Source organism: Amyelois transitella, chromosome Z (assembly GCF_032362555.1).
Source record: "Amyelois transitella isolate CPQ chromosome Z, ilAmyTran1.1, whole genome shotgun sequence".
NCBI lineage: Eukaryota > Metazoa > Arthropoda > Insecta > Lepidoptera > Pyralidae > Amyelois > Amyelois transitella.
Window position 1 is genome coordinate 11,586,976 of NC_083535.1, and position 16,867 is coordinate 11,603,842.

At 35.7% G+C, this 16,867-nt stretch overlaps 1 protein-coding gene across 1 annotated transcript in view; it reads left to right on the top strand.

Annotated features, from left to right (window-relative positions):
- Nucleotides 1-287: 287 nt before the first annotated feature.
- LOC106133812 (dipeptidase 1) overlaps nucleotides 288-16,867 on the top strand; it is a 122,905-nt gene continuing 106,325 nt past the window's right edge. The window contains exon 1 of the mRNA XM_060953775.1: nucleotides 288-346. Coding sequence (XP_060809758.1) covers nucleotides 307-346 — 40 coding nt within the window. The 5' untranslated portion in view covers nucleotides 288-306. The remainder of the gene's footprint in view (nucleotides 347-16,867) is intronic.

The window sequence follows — 16,867 nt, forward strand, 5'->3', positions numbered from 1 at the left end:
CATCCTCGTTCACATTAAAAAAAATATTGACATATTCTAAAAGCGCAGCGTTAAACAACATGAAATGTGGCTAAAATCGAATAACAATAAATTAACATTATACTACCAAAGTTTTAATTACAGTATTACTTAAAAAAAAATAATTTCTCTCAAATCATTGACATTGTAAATTTTATCGATACTCAATCTGTCACGTTACGTATCGATGTTAGTCACGTCACTACGGCTCGGGATCCCGCCGAAACGGCCCGTTTGACAGTTTCAGTTTCAGTAACCGCGCGCAACCGGTGTGTGCGAACGTTCCACATGACTTCCGCGCCGGCCCGCGTCCTCACGAACGAACAAGGTACGCCACTAAAACTTTAAATAAATTATAATGGGGTTGCGTTCTTTTTTCGAAATTTAAAATTAACTTGGCAAACGTTCTATTTTACACGGCAATTGCAAGCTTTGTACCGGACTGAGAAAAAGTATGTTTGTTTACGCGGGGTCGTAATTAAGGTCCCTTGAAAAAGGTCCTTGGTTTTTTTCGTTTTTGAATAAATAAATGAATGTTAAAAGTAGAACAGAGAAATTTTACGACGTGGAGACGATCAAATAATATATTTTATTGCCATCAAACAAACGCCATCCACGTGCTTTTGCTATGAAATTTGTTAATTATTGATGGTTGGTTAAATAAAAATCAATGCGGAATTTTATTGAAATTAACAAAAAAAAAATTATACAGAAGCACTACGTTATTGTGAAAATGCTTGTAATTTTTCCGGTATTTCTTCCTACAGGAATATACGGAATAGCGGCCCAATTCCTTGTCACGAAAAGAAGAATTATTGATGATGTCTTCAGTTATATATAAATGATATATTTACTGTTAGTTAATAATATTTGCTTGAGAAAAATTCTCATATATCTTAATTGGACGGCTAAGAAGCTATGTTATTCTATTGTTTTTTATATTTGGAATATCCTGACAAGACTACGTTATGCATAGCAATTGAAGGTTCTCCATAATTCAAATTAGGACTTTTGAAAAGAAAAATAAATTCAGAGCCGACCGATTGTGATTAAATAGCACAAAAATAAATCAGATCTCCGGGAGTCATAGACTACATTAAAAGTCTTAATATTATTAGGCGTCATAATTTTTTAAGTTATATTAGCACTTGTTGCTTGCTTTCTGCAGCGTCTAGAAAACAAAAAGGGAGAAATGTATTAGCCATTAGAAGCCGACACATAATATACTAAACTATCAGGTGAAAAAAACAACATTAAAAAAAAAATACTTAATAATAAAGGTTCATGGTGTCCAATCTTAAAAGTATCACCGGTTGACGTCTAAAAATCGAATAAAAAAAGACGATACACTCATCAATTACAATTCGTAGTCGCGGGAAACATTTAGTTTCATAATAAAAAAAAGGCCTGATGAATCGGAAAAATATCATTTTCCATTTAGATTTAACCGGGGATCGAACCCAGATCATCACACAGAAAGAATCACATTAAAAAAGTTGTTTAAAAAAAATCTATATAAAAAGTTTGTAATATACTTACAAAGTGGCTCTGCAAATTTGGCCGCTTCTCAAGTGTCTATTGTTTTAAAATGGAGACCATTTCAACTGCTTATCTCGGAAAACTTTACTGAAAAAAGTCCTTTGTATAGTAGTTAATAGTAGTATAAGGTTCTTAAAATTGGACTTATGTAACTTTAAGACAATAGGTACTAGCTTTTACTGTAATGGAATGTAAAGCTAAAGATTTTGTTTTTTTTTTCGTTTTCGTGAGGATTTTACAATGAAAGTAGGATTGATCTACATACATACATATGTCCCGAAAAGACTGAATGGCCACGTTCAGCTGCTCGGCTTAATGATGGAATTGAGATCCAAATAGTGACAGGTTGCTAGCCCATCGTCTAAAAAAATAATCCCAAGTTTGTAAGCCTATCCCTTAGTCGCCTTTTACGACATCCATGGGAAAAAGATGGAGTGGTTCTATTATTTTTTGTATTGGTGCCGGGAACCACACGGTCTCTCATCTAGAATAATCTAATTAATAATTTCCATTAAAATTTTGCCAACTAATGGACAGATTTTCGCATTTGTAATATGGGTATGGGGATTTCGAAATACTTAATCGGACTCATGGACGTAGGATTGAGGCAAGATGGGACATGCCCAGCCCACGTCAGAATAATCTAAACGTCTAAAATATATCCCGTTTAGGGTATCTTTAAATACACCCACGCCCAGACTTCTTTGTCCTGGCGGTAGTCCCTCCCTTTTCTGAAGAGGAACTCGAGATGCCTCTTCAACCATTATCCTTGATTTGATAATTCAGTTATTTCCCTCTCACCTCTGCAACCTCTGTAAGGGAAAAAATACATTTCTAAACTATGGTTAATAGCAAAACTTAATTAGCTAGGTAGTATAACATCCGTTATTTTTTGTATTTAATGGGTATTAATAAATTCTGTTTATTATGTGTTATTATGTCGCCAAAGAACTTAAAATTCAAAACCTGATGTGCAAGCTTTCACTTCGTCTTCCGTCGTTTGAACATCGATTATTGTTCAGTACATACACAAAAGTATGGATCCCGAGTTTGAAACAAGGTTCTATGTTTCACACCCCTTACTGTTTATGCCATCAGCGCTCTTTCAAAGTTATGAGCATCAGAAATTGGGGGATTAACTGAACGTGTGTATTTTTATTACATTGGGGTTGATAACGAGTTTAATAAATATTTGTTAATTAGATTTACACGAACATACACGAAATCAGACCTCTTTCCCAGAAGGGTAGGCGGAGACTACATCTTTCCACTTGCCATATTGCCGTCATACTTTCATTTTATCCACATTCATACAAGCTCTTCGGTTTCGGGTACTCTTGACCCCTTACGGTGTAGACAGAGCCAACAGTTTCAAAAAGAACCGAAAGGCTTTCATCTGCATGGTTTAGTGATGGAATTGAAATTTTATATCGGGGATTGCTATTTTTACCATTCGATTAGGATTTTGTCAACTTTTGTAATAAAATTGTACCTACATACTTATTGAGAAACATCTACCCACTTTTGTTAAAATGTAACAGTACCTATTTGGTGTTTTATTCATAAGTTAGTCTATGGAAAATAAAATTTGGTCCATAGAGGTAACGTTAAGGTAATGGGCAGCGAAACGCAAAAAGCATACGGTCTGGTGCGTAATTGTTAAACTGGTCAGCTTTCCGGCATCAAGTGAACATCTTTATTACATTTTTTTTTAGGATCTTTTCTAGTGTAACGTTACTTTTTCCTTTTGAATATACACATATAATCTTATACGGGATAAACAGAGACGTCACAAAACTAGAAAAGTCAAGATATCTAGATTCCTTTATTAGTCTAAGGGTACATAAAGATTATAGCCGGGACGTAAAATTAAATGGTATGTGTTGGTAAAACTAATAAAACTCTGCTATAAAAACTTTAAACATAAAATAACGAGAAAAATGTGAAAAAAAAAGAACTACTGACCCAACCTCAAAAGGGAGTGACATAGTCACTGGGTGGCAAATCTATTTATAGAATAAATAAAAAAAAACATCTTTCTTTTTGTCTCTAAAAAATAATAACTTTTCTTTAGCGGCCAGTGCGTTTTACAATTTTGTATAAAGAGGTTTAGGATTGAAATATTTACCGGAATGAACGGTACTCTACGTCCCTAACCAGACTCTTAATATATACGCGAAATTTCAAAAAGCGAAAGAATTTTCTTTTTTTTACAAATTAATCTGTACATTTCAACCAGAAACTAGTTTGCAACTGAAAATCAAATCAAATATCATTCGGCCCTATTCCACTTCGACGGACATTACACATTTCGAATGCAAAATTCATTGTTATATATTAATACTCTAGAGTGAGCAACAGGTGGCGCTATGTAATCGAAGTTTTAATATAACCTTCCGTCTTTTAATATTTGTTTTATGTCTATTCATGCCCGTTTCTTATGGTGGTAGGCAGAATCCCGGGCAGAAACTACGTCCTCTCTGCTTTAATTACTGCTGTTCATGAACTGTTTCCTATTTTGATGCATACGTTTTTTTGTCATAATTTAGCATGTTATTCTTTTACTTATACTTATATTATTTAGGAACAGTATTAATTTGGCACACGTTTAACCTTTAAGTACTGACGTGACTTAGTCACATCATGAATGGTGACGTGACGTATCTCAGACGGCTTAAGAAACAATCGAAAAGGATTATTTCTGTTTACTATTTGCACATTATTTACTTATATTCTGATCTGTTTATTATTATTCTATTTAGGAAGTGTAAAAACAACAACATTTTCATATAAAATCAGTATTTATTTGGTACAAATTAAATAACCTTCATTTCGCTTACTTAATAAACATGTATCTTATAATCTTAGCTATAATCGAATTATTTGGATTTTTTGGCAATATTCTTACATTTTGTAATCAGTCTTAGTATTGATATTGCTTAGGTTACAAATGCTTTTCTAAATCACGCAAATATTTAGGAACAAATTACTTGTTGTCTACACAGTCCACGCACATTGTTTTTGAACAACCAAGACAAATGGGCTTGCGGCATTCAATGCAATTGTACTTAGTACGCCTTTTAAGTCTTGATGACAGATTTTACAGGTTTTTCTCGCTACTTCTGTATTTTCAGGGGGTATTGTTTCAGGCTCCGGGGGCTTATTTGGACCAAGTACGCGTACGATTGACAATCGCAACTCTCGGCAATCGATCTGTAAGAAAAAATCTGGGTCTGCCTGATCATCGTCAACATCGCTAAAATCGCCCTCAATTTCCGTTTCTATCCAAGATTGTAAAGTATTTTCGAAGTCTTCACTAGTAGCACAAACCACTCTCTTTCTTTTGCGGCTACTTTTCGATGTACTTGGTTGATCCATCTAAAAAAATACGACAAATGATGAGGTAACGTCTTATAGACCCTTAGAAAGACACACACTAATCATGATCTGACGTCTAATAGATCTGCAACATTAATACTGACCTTACGTCTGAGAGACACTGCACAGCTCCAGAGCCGAACATGTTGTCGCGCCGCTCGCGAGCGCTCGACTGATTAATCAGCGTGTTCAACCCCGAAGCTACAGGGAAGGACGTGGGGGTATCTTTAACACCTTTGAAATAAGGCTTATTTTTGTCAACTCGCCGTCTATGAGACACCCACGTCAGTACTTAAAGGTTAAGGCACATTTTTATAAGCATACTTACCTTAAGCATAATAAAATAATAGTAAATCATAATATATAATCATATTCGTAGCCCAAATATGCTAATGCATAGTAATATCGAAGCGTAACTTTTATAAAGAAAAGTGTTTACATTTAATAAAATATCTTTCCTAAAGAAAATAAACATATTGGCGGCTTATGGGTGGGCCGAGGGCCACCTCGCCTACTGCTTTCCTATATGTACTGCCTTAGAACGTGGTCTTCTTTTCATTTTCAGATTATAAATATAATAATATTTCATTATGACTTTTGATCATTATGCTTTATAAATTTAGCCGAATCAAAATAAGGGTAAACTACATTAGCCTTAATTATATTTATGCTAACTAATACATATGCGAAAAATAAGTATGTCACAGCATTATTATGACAATAAAATATATGTCTAACTCGTTATCCCTAATTAAATTAGGACAAAATTGTCAATTGGATCCTGTTCAAGAGATATAGACATGCATGACCATGTTTAAGTAAGAAATACGTAAACTTCCCACATATTTGATGGGAAAGGAAAGCGCTTTTATTATTGGTCTGAGCAGTACTCTAAGGACTTGTGATTGGCGGATAAGTTTTTATGGTCGGGATCAAACTTAGGTGATTAGTTCTAACAACCGAAACTTGATATTAAAGACTTCTCTATACTTAACTAAAGTATAGAAGAATTTTCGCTATAAATGAATTATGAAAAATCTCGTAAAGTGATTAAAATCTTTTTGATAATCAATTTTAAAAATGAAATTTACGTATTCTGAAAATGAAATACTTACATAAATTTTGTGGGTTATAATTCTATTTTTCTGCACAGGAATCCCATTATTTTTCTATACAAAAACTAACTTGAGTAAGACAAAGATTGAACTATCGCTCAGTCCGATAGAAATGATACAAAAAATCGCTTGCCACTCGTTCAGAGAATCGAATGAATCTCAAATCGATTACTCGGTCTAGCTCGCTCGCGTACCGATCAATTAACTTCAGTCACTTTTGTCGGTGATACTTTTGCCTTTTCAAACTTTAAAATCGCGCAATACAGTGTTCGACTAAGTTCCCCTGTATTCCGAAATAGTTGACTAGCAAACTATTAAACCAAATGTTATAATAGTTTGGTAGTTAACTGCTTTACCATAATAAAAAATACTAACAATTTATTGGTAGGTTTCAATTTCATTCGAGCAGTCTAGAATTTTAGTGATAAATCTATTAACATTAAAGTTCATTCTCTAAGTTCTAACGGCACCAATAAAAAAAAGAATAGGACCACTCCATCTCTTTCCCATGGATGTCATAAAAGGCGACTAAGTGACAGGCTTATAAACTTAGGATTATTTTTTTAGGCGATGGGCTAACATCCTGTCACTATGAACGTATGTCCTGATGATAAAACTAAGGTCTGCGTAGACTCCAACATGTGTTTGTCAACATGTCCACAAACCAAGTGGTATACTTATTTTATTCCCAAAGGGTCTCCTTCTTGATTTATACATACACAATTTTATCCCTTACACTTGAGAAAATGGCCGAAAAAAAATATAGTTAATCGCCTTGATTCTGTTTATATACTTTGTCACCTGTAAAAACATTTACGGGAACGAGATGGAATCATACAGATCACAATTTTTTCTAAATGCTACATGTACCTACCAGTGTAATCAACACCGCGGAATTTTTAATAGCGTCGAATCACAAAGGCAGCTGAAATGTTAAATATTTCTTTTTTCACATTATTTCAACACTACCTACGCTAATGGAAAAGGCGAAAAGTCACAAAACTCGTTAGGATTACGCTGTGCAGAATGTTACCGACAAAATAAAATAGCTTTTTAATGCTTGCTGAGTTTTTTATACATACATACATATAGTCACGTTTATATCCCTTGCGGGGCAGACCCGGCCTATGACCTATGACCTTGACTGTGTTAGTTATTTTCAAGGCATTCAAATTGACAAAACCGCTTGCCGTTCCAATAATGTTTTGCTATACCCTACGGGATTCATCGGGATACTCGTTGTTAAGCCAATAACTATAATAGTTAGAACTGAAATGTGTGAAATGCAATAAATCTATACATAAAGCTAAAGAGTTTGTTTGTTTGAACGCGCTAATCTCAGGAACTACTTGTTCGAATTGAAAAATTATTTTTGTATGAATATACTATTTATTGAGGAAGGTTTTAGGCTATATAACATCACGCTGGAACTTTTAGGAGCGAAGAAATAATGGAAAATATGAAAAAAACGGGGGAAATTATTCATCCTTGAGGGCTTCAATGATGCCCAAAATAACTATTCCACGCGAAGGAAGTCGCGGGCACAGCTAGTAAATTGTAATTGAAAAACAAGCCACTGCTTAAAAGAATTAGATATTTTTTGTGAACTTCAAAATTCGTCTAAAACCCTCGCATTTTCAAAGGCACTGAAACGGATTACGCTACATGACTGAAACTTTGGAAGCTTAAAGCTTGGGGGGTTCAAATCTAGTTAGTTCTGCCTCACGCGTGTATCGTTTAAAAGTTAATAAACTAATTTGTAGTCTGATATTTATAAGATCTTGTACCAATAAAATTATTTCATTCAGTACATAACTAAAATAAAGGGATGGAAATAATAATGTTTTTAAACATATGCATCTACGCTATATTTAAATTTGCAGCAAAGTGGAATAATCATTCTCTTATTTATTCGTAGGAAGCAATTAAAGGATAAAACACAGCTAATCATGTGAGATCAAACTCTTTCTAATTATAAAGAGCACTATTACACAAAATTCCTACGTTTCGCAAAATTTAATAAAACTACATATATTGAACTCGTACGTAGTTGTACTTAATACAAGAAAATTCTAACTAAACCTACTCGTAATTCGCATTGCAAAGGTTAAATGCGAACCAAGAAAATGGGTTAAGATCTCACGAGACCTTAGAAACCTTATTAAGCCGAGGTCGATTGAGGCACAGACCACTCATTTAGGGAAATCATTAGTAGACCCGCCCGCCAGAAACAAAGCAGAACATATGATAACTGCTTGGAGAACATTTTCTTATCCAGTTCTAATCTGTTTCAGGTCTATAGCAAATGTTATATTATTTAGTCTGATAGAATAGAATAGAATACATTTATTTTCAAAATTGTATACAAGGTATCACTTATTGACGTCACATAGCTTAAATCTAATTATAACTACTACCGCTTCCAAAGCGCATGTGTAGAAGAAGCGGCGGAACAAACTACACTGCAGCATTTTCATCGGACGTCAATTTACAAATATAGATCTCTTAAATCTAAATCGTGGACTGTACATTGTCTACATTAAAAAAACATGAATGAATGTAAAACTAATTATGTCAATACGAATATTTCGTCAAATAAAATAAAAATAAAGATAAATAATATATATATATAGATAGTTTTTGGATTTGTTTGTTACAATCGAAAATATTCAGACCCGAAGTTATTTGAATATTTATATTGTAATATTCCTAGATTGAATACATTTGAAATTTTCCTCAATTTAAGATACATTTGATATAATCGCTAATAAGTTATTAGAAAATTTGATGTTAGATTTTTAGAGCAATTAAAAACATGTGTTTATTGAGCAAAAATAAACAAAATAAGAGTTACACAAATGCAAAGTTTTTGTACATTTTTTTAAGATTGACTATGTAAAGAATAAATTTTTGTCTTATATTTTGCAATAAAGTGTAATCTATATTCTACTTGATCTAAGCATGAAGAGTTTCAACTTGCGAAACAAATGCTTTATCAATTTTTCCAAGTAAAAACGATAACGTTATCAAGGCTTTAACGATACTGCAGCAGAAGAATTAAAAAAAAAAACGCCTGAAAATATCGTAGCATTTCAATCTTAGTACGCTTTGTAATGGTGCCTCGGAACGTTAATTTCGATGGCCGACATTTTGCTCGCAAATTTCGTGATTCTTGGTCATTTAAATACTTACTGAGCATTGTTTAAATCTAACCAAGGTAAGTTTTTATACTAGGTATAGTGAATGCTAGATTCCCATATTATATTTTTCATTTGAACATAATAAAAAGAACATATTATTAAATCTTTACTTAGGTATGTCATATTTCCACATATGCCATGTGGTTCCCAGCACTTTAGAATAGGACCTTTCCATCTCATTCCATAAAAGCGACTAAGGGATAGGTACGCTTACAATATAACATAGTATAGATAAGATAGATAATACATTTTGGATTCTTTTTTAGGTGATGGGCTAGCAACCTGTAACTATTTGCATCTCAATTCCATCATTAAGCCATTCAGCTAAACGTGGCCTTTAAGTCTTTCCGAGACTGTTGGCTCTGTCTACCTCGTGAGGGATAAAGACGTGATTTGTACCTTTTTATTAAACTGACGATTACCAACTACTGAAACATATTTTGATAAATTTATCCTGATAAAACAAAAAAAAAAGCACTTGAGAACTTTCTCCTTAATTAAGTGGGTTTTCAGGACAAATCAGAGGGAAAACTTTGGCGCGTCCACAGAATTATTAATAGGTATAAAACACGTCATTTCGATTCCAGATAAATCTAATATTCTTCTCAGACACACTGCTTCAAACTTGCAAACATTTTCTTACTCCGCTGATAGTAATCAGATCTCCTATTGTATTTCAATTGGCTAAGTAAACCTTATACAGACCTATTATTATTGAAAGAATTTATTTTTATATAATTACATAAAACTATAAAACTCAAATTATATAAAACTCAAATTGTATAGTTACAAATCACGGAAAAGAATAAGGGGAATTCCTGTTTTTTTTTTGTTATTTGTAAAGATTTTAGTTCACAAATATATAGAGCAGTTTATCATTACATAGTATAAAGCAAAGTCGTTTCCCGCATCTGTCCCTATGTCTGTATGTATGCTTGGATCTTTAAAACCACACGCGGATTTTAATACAGTATTTTTTAAAACATTAAGTAATTCAAGAGGATGGTTTATATGTATAATTGATATTCGTGCGAAAAAACCTTAACTAATAGCATAACAGTAACTAGAACAATAAGCAACGATTATAAACTTAGTGCATGAGGCAATGACTTGCTAAGAATATGATGACACAATATGAAAACTAAATAATATTTGGTGCATGAATATCTTCATAAATACTTGGAAAAATAAAAAAGAAAGTTGTTCAAATACAGTTTTACTTAAGGAAAAAAAATACAAAATGCGTAGGTTAGGGAAACTTCACTTAGCCGATGTATCTGAAGGCAGCGCGAGTAAATTGGCAACATTTTCCTTCTACACGCAATAATATTCAGGCACGTAGTTTACAAGAAAGAAAAGAATAATTTATTTTCGTTTAACGAATCTGTCTTTGAGGTGTACAATTTATAAGCAGAAGCGATTACATATTTATAAGTTAGTTTGTTTGTGAACACCTTATCGGACATAAGAACAGAAATATAACAAATTGTTAGTTATTTTTATTGTTTACTTTTAAGTTTTATATGGTTTCTGACACTTTAGAATAGGACCACTCCATAGCATCCCCATGAATGTCGTAAAAGGCGAATATAGTCGCGATTATATATATATATATATATATAATATATATATAAGTATGTATGTCAGAATGACCCCCTGGAGAGGTACTAAAGATTACGGCAGTATTTCCTTGCTGAATTGCTGTTAAGGTGTATAAGGAAGCTGCCAGCTCTTTAGTCGCCTGTCACGTTGACCTGGCGTTACTTTATCTATTTTTACCCGACTACGGCAAAGCAAAAAGGAGGATTATGATTTTGACTTGTACTTTCTTTCTTTAATATAAGTAGGATGTTCATAGGATAGCCGTGGTCTTTTGCCACCTACTGCAGCAAATTAAATTCATTATAACAATAAAATAAGATAAAGTGGCATACAGCCATGGGTATCTTTTAACATATATCTTATTTGCTGTGCCCGCAACTTCGTCCACGTGGAATAGTTATTTTGGGCATCATTGAAGCCCTCAAGGATGGACTATCCCCGTTTTTTTCACATTTTTCATTATTTTTTCTCCTAATAGTTACAGCGTGATGTTATAAAGCCTAAAATCTTCCTCGATAAATGGTCTATTCCATGCAAAAAGAATTTTTCAATTCGAACCAATAGTTCCTCAGATTAGCGCGTTCAAACAAACAAACAAAATCTTTAGCTTTATAATATTAATATATGTAGATATTCAGCGGAGACTATTGTTGTATTGTAATTCATGTTTCGTACTTTTTAGTATTTTAGTAGTCGGGTTTTAGTTTTAAACTTTAATAAACTTAGTTTCTACCATCCCGCAACTTATGCCCAAGTTTAAGTCGTCGACTAAAGATAATAAATCTCAACGCGATATCGTTTCCGGTTCGATTTCTTGGCGTTCCTTTGTCCGACTTAAGATTGTTCACACTGAAGCGGCAGCGATGATTCAGCTCGACCGCTACCAAAATTATCTTCTGCTAGGCTAGGTGTTATGCCTGGGAAACCGCGGCTGCGACGATGTTGAGTCGGAGGTTGTATTTGTGCTCCAATCCGTGAAATCTTTGTAATCGCGATTTAGACTCTTCGCTGCTATTTGTTGAGCGCGTCATTTTCTTCGCTATGATTGACAGTTGTTGTGTGACAGTAGTGATGTCGCCACAACATATACATATACTTATATATAATGTCCAGACATACATATGTGCAAAAGGTGTTGTACACACGTGTCACCGTTCAAAAAACGTAATTTTCTCATAAATCACTCTAGACCAAGTTATTAAAAATTTCAAGTCTTAAACCCAACGTGGGTTGTATACATACATACATACATACATACATAAAATCACGCCTCTTTCCCGGAGGGGTAGGCAGAGACTACCTCTTTCCACTTGCCACGATCTCTGCATACTTCTTTCGCTTCGTCCACATTCATAACTCTCTTCATACAAGCTCGGCGGTTTCGGGTACTTTTGACCTGACCCTTTACCAGGACGTCCTTAATTTGATCAAGATACGTTCGTCTAGGTCTTCCCACTCCGACCTTTCCCTCCACACTCTCCTTGTATATCTGCTTAGTCAACCTGCTTTCATTCATCCTCTCCACATGACCGAACCATCTTAACATACCCTTTTCTATTCCTGTAACTACATCTTCTTTCACATCACAACATTCCCTTATCACGCTGTTCCTTATCCTGTCACTCAATTTCACACCCATCATACTCCTTAACGCTCTCATTTCCACTGCATTTATTCTGCTTTCATGCTTCTTTTGCCATACCCAACTTTCACTCCCATACATTAATGTCGGGACCAACACGCCCCCGTGCACAGCCAGTCGAGCCTTTTTGGATAGTTTCTGACTGCTCATAAAGGCATGCAAAGCTCCATTCACCATGTTCCCCGCGTTCACTCTCCTTTCAATATCACTATCATACTTGCCATCTGATGTAAACTTTGATCCTAGATATACAAACTCTTTCACTTGCTCCACTTTTTCTCCTCCAATCAAAATATTACATGCTGTCATTTCTTTCTCCATTTCAAAAACCAGTGTTTTAGTTTTACTTACGTTCACTTTCATTCCTTTCTCTTTTAAAGCTTCATGCATACAGTTTACCATCTCCTGTAACTCCTCCGCTGATGACGCCAGTATAACCTGATCGTCGGCATAGAGCAGACATTTGACGAGTAACTCATTCATCCTTAATCCACTTTTAGACTCTTTCAAATCTGTCAAACAGCTATCCATAAATAGGTTGAACAGCCACGGTGACGCAACACATCCTTGCCTAACGCCTTTCTCAATCTTAAACCACTCAGTGTGCGCTCCGTTTATCCTGACACAAGCACTCGAATCTTCATATAAGGATTTCAGTGCTCGTATTAAGAGACTGCTCACCCCATGCATAGAAAGTGCTGACCACAATTCATTCCTCTCAACTCTGTCATAGGCCTTTTCCAGATCTACGAATGTGCAATAGACTTTTTGACTCTTGGCCAAAAACTTTTCGGCTATGCACCGCAAGGAAAAGACCTGATCAGTACATCCCATTCCCTTTCGAAATCCCGCTTGAGCATCCCATATTTTGTCATCAGTTTCATTCCTGACTCTATTAATCAATACCTTAGCATACAATTTGCCGACGACGCTAAGCAGGCTTATACCACGATAATTTTTGCAGTCCAGCTGTGACCCTTTTCCTTTGTAAAGTGGCACGATAACAGCCTTACACCAATCTTTTGGTACTCGGCCGCTTCTCCAACACAAATTGAAAAGGCAGTACAACTGACTAGCTACTACGCCTTTTCCTGCTTTAAGCATCTCGACCGACACTCTATCACACCCAGCAGCCTTTCCCGCTTTCATACTCTTAAGTGCTTCCACAATTTCGAACATTTCAATTTCGCCTTCCATCTCATTCTCTTTTTCTTCGCTATAGCAGAAATCTTTCTTATTTCCTTCCTTTTTTTCAAATAAACTTTCAAAATAGTCCTTCCATATCTTTAGTACACATTCTTCTCCTTTCACAACGCTACCATCCTGGCATCTGATCCTAGTCAGCTCTCTGGTTATAGTATTTCCTCGGGCTGACCTTACGGATTTCCAGAATACTTTCAGATTTGACTGAAAGTCTTCTGATAGCCTTTTATCAAAATCCTCTTTATACTCTTCTTTCTTTCTAATCACAGCTTTCTTAACCAAATCTTTCATTTTCTTATATTCCTTACGTGCTTCATTCACATCTTCATCTATAACCTCTTGCATTCTTAAGTTAGCTTTTGCTGCTAACAAATCCAGCCATGCTTTCTTCTTTAATCGCACAAGTTCTTGCACATCTTTACTCATCCACGCATTTTTGTGATTTTTTCCTTTCCTTCTTCTACTTACACCACACACTTCAACAGCTACTTTCACAATTCTTTCTTTAAATTCCTTCCATCCATCTTCAATATCGCTCATTTCCTCTAAATCTTCAAATTCATCCTTCAGTCTATTAATATACTTCTTACCTACATCCATATCTTGCAAATTTTCTACTTTTACTCTTTCCAAAGCGCTGGTTTGCTCCCTTACCCTGTGCCGCCAGCGATTGAAGATACCCCTTATCCGGGATATCACCAGTAAATGGTCCGAGTCAATGCCAGCACCGCGATATGCACGGGTATCCAGCACTTTGTTCTTCAATCTTTCATCTACAATCACAAAGTCTATCATACTTTTTAAAATACCTTCCACTCTTGTGTAGGTGTGGATCTCTTTATGTTGAAACATTGAGTTCGACACAAAAAGATCCCACTCTAGACAAATTTCTAATACACTTCTTCCATTATCATTCACCTTTTCGTCACCAAACGCACCAAGCACCTTTTCATATCCATCACGCTTTACACCCACCCATCCATTAAAATCACCTAACATAATAATCTTCTCATTTGGCTTGGTAACTTTCAATACTTCTCTTACACTATTCCAGAACTCCTCGTTTTCGCTTTTTGCTGATGTTGTACCCCTCGAACCCACATCCCAAGGTGCATAAACACCTAGAACGAAGATCCGAGTGATTCCAACTTTCAGCCTAATCCATAGAAGACGAGGGCTGACACACTCATACTCATTCACGCACTCAGCCATTCGTGCAGAAAGAATTAGACCGACCCCTTGACAGCCTCGGCTGGTACTGGAAATTCCAGACCAATACGCCGTGTAAGGGCCGTGCTGCGTCGCGTCGCATCCTTTCCGCTTCGTTTCATTCACGCACAACACATCCAAACGTCTTTCATCCATCATCTGGCATACTTCCTCAATCTTATCCTTCATTCCTCCTCTTACATTCATCGTCGCAAAGCGGCTTTCAGCAGACCGCATACCGCTCCCGCCGGGAACGAGACGTGATGGGGTGCGGACACCATCGCCGTGCGGACACCATCGCCGTATACATACAACATATAAATATATATCAACTCACAAGTTGATATATATATTTTATATTATATTTGGATATATATAGTCCTCGTTCCGTTCTGGGTTAACTATCTGACATCGATCTTTTATCTGTCAGTGTCACTCAATTCACTGGAACGGCTGGAGTAGTTCTATTCCGGACGGGGCCCTACAAGGACCCTTTCATATCTGCATGTTCAAGTGGCAATTCCAATATTTTCCAAGTTCGTGAGTGTGTAATAAAACTCTTACAAGTTTCTGCCGTCTCCCGTCCCTCTCGACTATTTTACGATTGCGGAACTAGCATTGAGTTGCGACATAATCCCCTTTTACAAATCCAGCCGGGATGAAAACACACATATATTGAGCACGGTATTTTTACGCGTTCATCCTAAAACGGTTATGTTATTAGGTTGTCAAACAAACTAGTGTGTATAACGCTTTATTTTGTACTTCCGTTGCAGTAATAGAAAAAACATAGTGCGCGCCAGCTGTTTCTCCTCCGCAGATCGTAAGAGTCGATTGAGTGAATGGCTTATTTTATATTAAACTTTTTTGTTTGCGATTAATCACTGTCTCTGGATTCTAATTCCATCAGCTTAACAAGGTCTTCGAATTTTGTTACTATTGGGAATCCTGTCCGTAGAAATTAATGTCATAGGGGTTTTGGTGCCGTATATTTGCGTCGTCAGAGATGATTTGCTTTGGATTTGATGTGGACTCAAAACTAAAGAAGAAAGGCCCTTCTCCAGCCTCTAAATTATATATACATGTGATATTTCAAGAAGATCAATTCAGTAGATAACCCGTAGAGTGGAAAAAAAAACTTTATAATATTTGTTGAGATCCAGAATATTGGGATACATATAAAAATTATATCTAAAAATGGAGTATGTGTTACGAAGCACTACTGCTAAAAGTAGTAACCAAGAACAATCAAAGATGGGAGATATTTTCATGACTAGGCACTACATAGTTTGAGACGCCATTGTCCGCACCCTGCTTCGGACAGCTAGTTAAGACAATGGCCGAGTTCACCAGTTACGTCGCTGTAAATAGACACAGACATAAACACAATCACGCCTTTTTTCTCGAAAATGTCCCTTCTTGTGTGGACATTATACACATACATATTACTATTATGGTACCACAACATTGGATGACGTCGAGTAAATTAATAAAAGAGTTAAGTGCCTCTTCCAAAGCGTGCGTTAAGCTTTTTATTTAAGTTAAAATAGGAGATAGAGTGAAACATTAGTTCGAATACTAACCGATGCTCTTATGGTGAGGGAAAACATCGTGAGGAAATGTTCACATTCAGGAAATTGGATGCGTAATCATGATCGATCCAATACGGGTTAGGTTTACCTGCAAATGTTGCGGAAGTCAGATGGTAGTCGCTTCGTGTAAAAACCTGACTCACCTAATCCAGGTTACAAGGTCAAAGGCATACCCCGGGCTCCTTTCCAGAGTGGTGAGGATGCAACCCGGCCTAAAAGCCAGGGGGAAGAAGGAGATAGGAAGAAACTTATGGCATTCACGTTCAGATGATTCTTATTCTTGAGTGTCGATTAAACTCACCTTTATGTCACATAAAAATTTATCGGACTGCTTGAACGGCCCCAGAGGGCACCATTGAAACATACTGA